The sequence below is a fragment of the Triticum aestivum genome, chromosome 1A (assembly GCF_018294505.1).
Source record: "Triticum aestivum cultivar Chinese Spring chromosome 1A, IWGSC CS RefSeq v2.1, whole genome shotgun sequence".
NCBI lineage: Eukaryota > Viridiplantae > Streptophyta > Magnoliopsida > Poales > Poaceae > Triticum > Triticum aestivum.
The window spans coordinates 490,799,557-490,809,999 of record NC_057794.1 but is presented as its reverse complement, the minus strand read 5'-3'; the positions used below and the strand labels follow the sequence as shown (position 1 = coordinate 490,809,999).

The following is a 10,443-nucleotide window of genomic DNA, read 5'->3' as shown; positions in this document are numbered from 1 at the left end:
ATGACCAATGTGACAAATCTGCATACCTTCTCCACTCGCCGTGTGGATGTGATCTTTGCCATGGTACTTTTCCTTCATCGTGACCTTCTCAAGCTCATTGGTTATGTGATTAGTGGCACAACTATCAACATACCAATTTGTGTCGACGCCGTAGGATCCATCAGCTGCGGCGGCCACCTTTTCTTCATCTTGGGAGTCATCGTCATCTTCATCGTAACGATACCAGCAGTCTTTCGCAGTGTGCCCTGACTTACCACAAATTTGGCAGCGGGGTGTCTCTGATCGGGCCCGATTTGGACCCCCACCACGGCGACCGCGGGAGGCACCAGAGTGGTCGTTGGAGCTGCCGCTGCCACTGTTGCCGCCACCACCGTGACCTCCAGACTTCCCCTTGTTGCGGGAAGAGCCATGGCCACGTGAGCCGCCACCACGGCCGCGGACCGCGGCATTGGCAGAGGAGCAGAAGCTGCCGCCCGAGTGGTTGAACTGGGCCATGCGCTGGTTGAAGTTGCTGAGCATGGCGTAGAGCTCGTCGAGGGAGACCGGCCTGACGCGGGCATCGAGGGCAGAGACAAGGGGCTGGTAGTCGACGTCGAGCCCGTGGATGATGTAGGAGATGAGCTCGTCGTCTTGGATGGCCTTCCCCGCAGCAGCAAGCTCATCGGCGAGGCCGCGGAGAGAGGCGAAGTAGGCGGCAACCGTCTGGTTGCCCTTCTGTGCGTTGATGAGCGCCTTCCTGATATTGTTCACACGGCTCATGGATTGCGACGTGAACATACCTACCAACGTGGTCCAGAGCGCGTGCGCCGTGGTGACCGTGGTCACCGTGACGAGCACCTCCTTGGAGAGGGTCTGAGCAAGTAGCCCAACACCTGCTGATCCTCCCTGACCCAGATTGGGTGGAGAGGGTTGGGTGCAGAGCTTTCTTTGCCATCCTTGTCCTTGGTGACATGAAGCCTGGTCGGCTCCGGCGTGGTGTCGTCGACGTAGCCGAAGACACCGGCGCCACGCACATGGGGAGTAACCTGCATGCGCCACAACATGTAGTTCGTGCGTGTTAGCTTCTCGGTGACCTGTCCATTGAGGGTAGGTTGGGAGGAGTCGGAGGAGGAGGAAGAAGACATGGCTAGGCTCAGGTAGATGGGAAGAGATGAGGCTCTGATTACCATGTGCGAACTAGCGGAACATCTTGCCTCGCTCAGGCCGACGAGTTCGTGTTAAATAGATGGGGCGCACCTCCCATAACAGTGCATATATGCACTTGGATTACAAGCTTGGAGATCAAGAAAGGAGATAGAGATAAGAGGTTACATGAGATAAACATAAGACTCTAACAACCTAACTATCTCAACTATCTCCTATGAGATGCGCCGGTCACATAACGTGACATGTTGCATGTTTAACAATCAAGACCCGCAAAAAGAACCCGGATAGTGTTATCAAGGCTAAGCATGTTGAATTAACTGTGTAGTTGGATATGAGAACCAACTGCCACAAATTCCCCCAAAATATCCAAGCTTGGCGTGAACCTGATCGTCGAGGAGTTGGAGACACCTTGCTGCCTATGTGCGATTAGCTCCGACACGGGCTACCGGAGTACCGGTGCCAAAGCTAATCGCTCAACAACGGCGGGCATCGTTGTTCTTATGATGGAATGCATGAAACCCTTTTTTACGTGCTTCAAAGAAGAAGCGAGGCGCTGTAAATGATTTTCAGACCAATACTGTATACTCCCTCCGTTCCTAAATACTATAAGTGTTTGTAGAGATTCCACGATAGACCACATACGGGTGTATATAGATGCATTTTAGAGTGTAGATTCATTCATTTTGCTCCGTATGTCGTTCATATTGGAATCTCTACAAAGACTTGTATTTAGGAACAGAGGGAGTAAGTAATATGTTATGAATTGTTAGGCAACCCACTGTCTAGTAATGACAAGCTAACAACAAACTACTGTTGAGTCTTCCCGTTTTCAATCAGTATTTTCATGATGCATCTAATCATCACGCACGGAAGCCAAATTGAGTTGTAATCCTTCATATATTAACTAAAATCAAGAGCAATATGCCAATATACCATCAACTAGCACAAAAGCATACATTACTCAGGACACAAATAGCAATACTGCACTGGAACAAACCACCAATGCTGCATGGATGACATACGCCGAGATCCCTAAATGAGATTTTTCATCGGAGTAAACATGCCCTAGGAATATATTGGCTAGCTAGCAAACACAGCATATATGATGTTCAGTAATGGTCGTTACATGCTGGATCTGTTTAATGTTCTGCTGTGACCGGAACCGGATAGTCTGAAAATTCTCTCCAATTTCCCTACGAAGGAGATGCAGTTAAGTTGATCGCGAAACACCATCAAACCAAGACTCCTGCAGATTTTCACCAAAATAAGAGTTCAGTAAGCTACCACCATCAGCTTCCTAATTGATTACGGAGCAGCATCGGCTAGTTTTGAGAAATCTGAAAACAAAATAAGAAACATTAGACACATTTGAATGAACATATCAAGAAGATGAGTGATATGGATAAACAGCAAGATGAAATTCAGTAAACCAAAATGCTACTACAGTTAGTCCATCAATGTGTATTTCCAAAAGTGAAATATCAACTGGATAACACATTTATTTTCAATCCAAGGTTTGGTTGTGGAAAATTACACCACGATCAATTTTAAGAAAGATCAAGCTTCAGTTTCAGGCTTTAATCAGTTAGTATTTCAGAAAAAGGAAAAACAATGGCGGTCATCATATCGTCATTTGTTTTTATCAACTTTCAGAAATGAAAGATGGGAGTGATGCTCCTTAAGTCGAAAAAAATGGTGGGCATCATGATGACAAGGCTAGATATCCTTGAGATTCTAATACAGTGATATCCTTCAGATTCTAATGCAGTGGTCACCAGACAAATAAGGCTAGGCATCCTTTCTGCCTGCTAGTTCAGAAACACTAATACACCTGAATGAAGGGATGGAATATCCATGCTGACACACCAACCCATAAATTTTGGCAGCCTGGCAAGTAGCTGCCAGAAGAATATGAGTGGAATAACAATTTCAGGTAGCACACAATAATTATTCTAAGAAGTAAATATGTTACTAGGTTGCACTAAAACATCAACTTGAACACAACCAAATAGAAGCTGGTTTTAAGGATAGGGATATGTTAGAAAATACACACGAAACCAGTTGAAGATAATCGTTGTAATTGGCAAAAAGATGCATACTGCTTGCTTTTTTCAATCCATAAACTGCATCGATTGACTAAGAGATGCTTGTATTAAGAATGCAGCATTCTTTCCAAAAGGAGGGTTTACCCCAAAGAATGCAGCATACGACAAATGTGAATGGATGAGAGACAACAAGAAGCATGAGCCAACATAAAGTAAAGAGAGATCATTAGCTGGTAAATTGGCACCTTAGTCTCTTCTACGGGATTTTAGAGCGAACCAGGACGTCTGACAAAGTCTTGTTAGTCACAGGGTCCTTCTTGCCTGAAAAGAGTTAACTTGATCAATTTACAAGAATTTGAACAGCAGAAGCAACACTAACACAATACAATTTAGAACATTATAGATTTCTGTGCATTGTATACAAGAATTAAAGTGGCAAAAAAATGATAGTTAGAGCAGGTTCTGAAGAATTCAGCACTGTACCCATAAGTGATAGCACAACAATAGAGGAAGGTAGCAAATGACTAGAGTAGAGGAATTAATAAAAGGATGCAACAGATTTAAATCCTTAAGTTACCTTCTAAAACCAAATTATAGAGATATGAAAACATAAAGTAGAACATACATACAGTGTACCATCGAAGCAACAAAAACGTTGTAAACTTCCTGTTCAAAAGCTAAATCACTTAGACCACCGAATATGTTTCAAGGAAAATTCTTATGACCAGGAAAACAGGTAGAAATGACAAGGGATTGGAAGTTTCAAATCAAGGAGAAGTTTGGGATTGAGAACAAAGTAATAATCTGCGTTCTGGATACGATTGACACATTTTAGTCCTTGATTACAGCTTTCGAGTGATATCTTAGTGGCTCATATCAATATATTGCAATCCCAATTGTTACCAAAGACAGGATATATAAATATGACATCTATTAATATACAGCATGATAAATTACTTTTATAGTCAGATGGCCATGTAAAGAGAAGTAATATGTCTACTGGACTACCCCCACATTACGATCAACAAATCCTACCACTAGGATACACAAAATAAATTCTGTCAAAGGTGATCCATAAAGAAACTCATCCATTACGCATCTAAAACTGAAAGTATGTAATGTGTTGAACGAGCAAGCGACTACCTGCAGCTGCAGAAGGGATCCGGGTCGATCCGAGCCATGGTGGAAGAACACATGGTATATAGGAGACGTCGACATTAGACAGATAGCTCCCAGTCACCTCCTTCCCGTCCATGTCCACGACGATAATGGTTTGCTCGTCAACCATGAGGTAAACCACATTGGCGTTAAGAGGATCAAGAAGGCCAATTTGCGGCGTCTTCCCCTCCGGCAAGTGCTTGCTGAGCGCCACCCGGTGCTCCAGCGTCCAGCCGCTGCCTTCGTCATCGAGCGCGAAGGAGCTGAGTAGAAACGGCTCCTCTCGAGAGACCTCGACGTACCGCAGCCGCCCTTCGCTGACGCCGACGCGCCGGTACCTGACGGGGGCCTTCCTCCAGCACAAGATGCTGTCGGCGTCAGGCAACAGACTCCCTAGGCCGAGCGCTTGGTCCTCCTGAGCGCCTGCAGGGAGCAGGCTGCCCCTCGGCAGCTCGACGAAGGAGAGCTCCGGCCGGTCGCTGAAGGGGTCGGCGGAGACTGCGCCCCAGGTCACGTCGACCCACCACATGCGGCCGCGGAACGCCAGCGGCTCTTGGTTTATCTTCAACCGCCGCGCAGACGGGAGCTGGCACGGCGAGACCGCCACGATCTCCCACATGTCTTTGTGCGAGAGGAACCGGAGCATGAGGTTCCCCTCAAGCAGGTTGGCGGCGGCGAACCTGTCAGGCGGCCCGTGCCCGTGCCCGCTGTCGGCTTGGGTGAGGAGGCCCATGCCGCGGCCGTACAGTAACTTCACCACGGGGTGGCAGGCGATGTACGGGAGGCGGGATAGCTGGTGGGTGACAGGGTTGAAGACGAAATGCGTGGTGGCGGGGACGTGGGTGGGGTCGACGGTGGGCGTGCTGGGCGTTTGCCGCAGCCGATGGGCGCCCTGCTTGGCGACGACGGGGGCCACGAAGCGGAAGTCTGAGTAGACGAGGAGGAGGCCGTCGCCGCTCGCGGCGCAGACCTCGCCGCCGACAACCTGCGTGACGTCGCTGTCGGGGTCGGGGACGGCGCCGGTATGGGCGAAGTGCTCCGGGACGTACAGTTGGGAGACGCGCGGCGGGTGATGGAGGTACACCCCCGCGCTCGACGCTCCGGGGGGCGCCGACGCCGTGGCGCCCATCGCGGCCCACGGGGGATGCGAGGCGGCGGTGGTGAGGGAGCGGCGGAGGCCGCCGGAGACGGCGGCGGAGCGGCATCTCGCTGGCGGTGGGGATTTCCTTGTGGGGTTGTGGTGGTGGGGAGAGTGGGATTGTTCTGGAACGCTTGGTGCACGTGGACTGGGTGCACGCAACGTAGATACCAGGGGGGTGGGAGGACGGAAAGCAGCGTGCAGTCGTTCTACTGGGTACTGTACCGGGAGAGATTACTGGGGCCCATACGTCAGTCAGACAGATTGCGGTGTGGTGTATGGACCGGGTTCAGCGTTATGGATGGTCTTACTGCGCTGCAAAAGCTTCCCATTGGCTGGACACCTGACGTCACCATTTTCCCGCCAAAATTCTCAGGGCCTGGCTCAAACTCAGAGCTCCATTGCTCAAACTCAACACACAGAGCCACGGAACCACTACCCCTGTGTCTCAAAAAAAAAAAAAACGGAACCACTACCCCTAAAAAAAAAGTGCCACGGAACCCCTAAAAAAACACAATTTCCACGGTGACTATTGATAGAGCAACTCAGTCCCTCCAAATCCAAAGAAACAAGATAGATAAAGCTAAGCATTGCGATTACATTGTTTCTATTATCATGCGGAAGATATATAAGCGATCGTCTTGCAAGCATGGTATTCTCCAATGATCAATGCATGCTGATTAATTGAACCTAGTAATTTCTAAGTACTAGACTGTTCTAATGTGAACTGGAAGTCTGAACCAACTCGCACAGATTCCCAAAAACGAGACAGCAAGTGCATCAGCTAACTCCAGCAAACCCAAGCTTCTCCATATTCCCCAAAAGGAGTTTGCTAAACACTTATCCACCATCAGCTTCCTAGTTGATCAGATGACTTGTATCTGTTAGTTTAAAAGAGAGAGAACAGAAACATCAGGAGAGTTTGAATAACAATGTGGAGATGAGTAATATGAAAAAAAATGTTTTGAGTAAAAAAAAAGCTACTTTGGTCCATGTATGCCTGTTTCCAAGTTTAGTATCGTATTTGCTTACTACTGATGAGACGAAACTACACAATCAACACTGGTGTAGTAAGCAAGGGAGCTTCACTTTCAGGGTACACCAGATATCCAAAAGCATTTCACGAGAAGCAAACATAATTCGCATACTGATGAAATAGGTAGGCACCTTTAATTTCAGGCTTTTATAAAATTTATTCAGTAAGGCAGTGGTCGGGATAATGAACAAGGGCAGGCTCCTGTACCTATATACGCGATGGTTTGATCGATCTTTAGTTTCGGACACAATCACACCTGCTACTTCAGGAAATGTTACTCCCTCCGATCCATATTATTTGGCGCACACTTAGTATAACTTCGTACTAAAGTTGTACTAAGTGTGCGTCAATTAATTTGGATCGGAGGGAGTAATTAATAGACTTGGATGGAAGATCCATGATAAGATGCCAACTCATAGTTTCAGCATATGTCAAGTTGCCTACTACCACAAGAGTGCACGACTAGAAGAATAAATTCAGGTAGCAAACTTCAACACAACTAATCGTTTACACAGAATTATCAGCGATGGTTACGGATTTGAGAATATGCCAACATACAAAATGTAGAATAGAATGTAAACTAGTTTTGGGCCCCTACAAATATTTCAAGTTCCACAAAACCCTGAGTAGAACTCAACCAGAGACTTTCAGGTATTCACAATGAAAGATGTCAGTATATTTGATAATACAGAGAGAACAAGCTGAAAATAGTAGTAATAACTTGTTAAATATGCACAACATTGTTTTCCAGGTTATAAAATGCATGGATTGATTAATGAATATATAAAAGAACAATACAGCATCATAGACATGTGAACGGATGATATATAGCCATAAATGCATTCACAAATGACCATTAGCTAAGAGAAAGTACCCAGAGATTCGTTAGGTGGTAAATCGGTACCCTTCAGGCATTCGGCTGTTTGTCTGAACGAACCAGAATATCTGCCAGAGTCTTGTTTTTCATGAGGCCGTTCTTGCCTACAAAGGGATATGATTATCAGTGTACAAGATTTCGAACAAAAATCCTAATACTAACACAAAAAATCAAAATGCTAATAGCAGTCCTAATACTAACACACACAAAACATAATACTAACAACAACAAAAATCATAACAGTACGGATTTCACTGCATCTCATACAAGAGCTAGACAACTGATACATAAAGCAGGCTGTCAAGAATTCAGTGCAGCATGGCATAAGCCATGACTACATGACAATCACAAGAATACAATTGTATTTTAGAAAAAGCACTGAGTAGTCAGTCAAATAAAGTAATGAATTAGGTGATTAAAATGGATACAAAATCCTGAAGGAGCCTTCTACCCTTCTACAACTTCATTGCACAGAGAGAAATAAATAGTATAGAACATGTTGTAAATTAGAAATTCATAAACAGGAGATAACTCTAATCAGCTTTTAGACTGGATTCTAACTTGGAACAAATCACCAACGCAGGCTGCTGCTACTTCGCTGCGTTAACTAGCAGTCAACTAAAGATAAGTTGATAACAGGCAGAAGATACACACCATTCAGGAAATAGTTTCAGAAAAAGAAATACACAGCTTCATAACTGAGAATATAAACCAACACTGATCATTATAGGATTAACCTAAGCTACAGATAGCGCTAAAAATAGTTGTTTAGAAGCAAAATACTCATACCACTGCATACATGTTTCAAGATAAATTTTCTCTATGACCAAGGCAAAATCTAACACGATTAGAAAACCAATGGGTCGAAATGCTTGAATAAAAATCTGGACAAACTGCAGGCATGCTCATTAACACAACCAATGCGGCACCCAAGGGGCCAAACACACATGACTTGAACTAAACATATATGCAGAGTCTCACCAAGACAGTAATCATGTATACTTAGATATCATTGCAACTAATATAAAGAGAAATGTGTGACTGATCACCTGGAATGGAGCTTGATCCGAGAAATGAGGGGAGCACACATGGCAGAACAAAGCTTGAGTTGCACTTGCTTGGATGAACGCCGCCACCACCTAATGCCATAGACTCAGTCGGTCTCTTCGAGCGCATGTCCACGCCTAAACATAATGCTTTGCCGACAGGCACAGAGAGATCCACGCTTAAACATGATGCTTTGCCCACAAGCACGGTGAAATACAGCGAGTCGGGGTTGAGTGGATCAATGGCAGCAATCAAAGGCGTCGCCTTGGCATCGGAATAGAGAGTTCTCCACGACACCTGATGCTCCAGCGTCCAACGGCCACTATCGCCGCCCAGCGTGAACGACTTGATGCGGAAGGGCTCCTCGGAAACCTCGACAAACCGCAGCCTGCCGTCGCTGACCCCCATGCGCCTGTGCAGGAGGAGCTGCCACATCTCGATAGCGCTCTGTTGGTTCGGAAGCATGCTGCCTCCTGGCAGCTCGACGGGGCAGAGCTCAGGCCGGTCGCTGAACGGGTCGACGTTGAGGGCGCCCCAGCTCACGTCCACCCACCAGAGCCGGCCCCCGAAGTCCAGCACCTCGTGGTTCATGTGCATCCGGCGCCCAGGCGGCAGCGGGGACGGCAGCAGCAGCTCGTCCCACTTTCCTGTCTCCGAAGTGAGCCGGCGCAGCAGGAATCGGCGTCCGCGGTCGACCACGCTGAGCTGCGCGGCCGCGTACCTCTTGGGCGGCCCGTGCCCGCCGTCGGCGTGGGTGAGGAGGCCCGTGGACGCGGCGAAGGCGTCCTCCGTGCCGTCGAAGTCCGGGAGGCGCGCCATCTCGCCGGTGACGGGGTTGCAGACGAAGCGGGCGAGCCTCATCGGGTCGGAGCAGCACCAGCGCTCGTACACCTGGTCGAGGACCTCGAACGGGACGGCGGACGGGGGCCGGTCCTCGAACATTTCGAAGGCGTTGGCGCGATTCTTGTAGGCGCCGAGCAGGAGGAGGCCGTGGCCGCTCGCGGCGAGGACGCTGCTGCCGAAGACGTTGATGAAGCGGCGGTCGGCGGCCGGGAGGGGGTCCAGAGCGAAGGCCCGCTTGGGGACGGTGACGCGGGAGGGGAGCGGGGGCGGGGCGAGCGAGAGGGACGCGCCCCGCGCCGACTCCTCCGCCGTCGAGATCCGGTAGACCATCGCCCAGGCGGGGCGCGAGGCGGCGGTGGAGAGGGAGCGGCGGAGGGGGCTGGAGAGGCGGCGGAGCGGGAGCGGCATCTCGCCGGAGGAGTCGGCGGTGGTCGATTTGGTGGTGGTACTGTAGCTACCGAGCGAGGGGTGCCTGAGGTGGCTGGCTCACATGGACTCGGTTCATTCAGCTCCGCGAAAAGGCTCTTCCCATGTGCTCAGCATGGACCCCACCTGTCGGGTGGGACGGTACATTGGTCGAACTGAACAGTGCTTTTTGCTATCCACCACATGAAATATGTGGTAAGCAATCCAAACAATTCAAAAAAAAAAGATTTTTGCTATTCTTTCAGGCACAACAAAAACCAAAGAAATTTGTTTTTCAAAGAACAAAAGATCGAACGCCTCTTCCCCTCAAAACGAGAAGACTAAACACATCTTTGTTTACCATGGTTTGGATACCTGCTCGTTGTTAGTTCTCTTAGTTGGTTTAGAGTCGAATTTCTGGATCATGCGCTTGTAGACTTGTTCTGGATCACTGTTTTGGTTTCTTTAAATGAAATCGAAGGAAAAATCCTCTTTTGCTCCAAAAAACACCTTTGTTTACTATGGTAGTTCACCAATATTTTGAGGTTGAATCGCCGTCACATGATTCCATCTTCCATGCTCTCGTGGAGGGGCTCAACGTTTTCAAGTGAAAGACATGGTATGGCCCCCGAGCACACTTGACAAAACCTCAAGTAGGAGTGCCTGCACGCCTACGATGGTACCAATTGTACTAGATCCTGCTGGTCCTTGGGTGCCATTTTCGTACAACGACAAGTCGACGACGACA

The 10,443-nt window shown here is 48.1% G+C and overlaps 1 protein-coding gene across 1 annotated transcript; it reads right to left on the bottom strand.

Annotated features, from left to right (window-relative positions):
- Positions 1–6,044: 6,044 nt before the first annotated feature.
- LOC123156029 (uncharacterized) lies at positions 6,045–9,770 on the bottom strand. The gene is made up of 3 exons (XM_044574214.1): positions 8,450–9,770; positions 7,398–7,504; positions 6,045–6,368 (listed from the first exon to the last, which is right to left on the bottom strand). Exons 1-2 carry the CDS (start codon positions 9,696–9,698, stop codon positions 7,431–7,433), a joined length of 1,323 nt encoding a protein of 440 aa, XP_044430149.1. The 5' UTR covers positions 9,699–9,770; the 3' UTR covers positions 6,045–6,368; positions 7,398–7,430.
- Between the last annotated feature and the right edge of the window lie 673 nt (positions 9,771–10,443).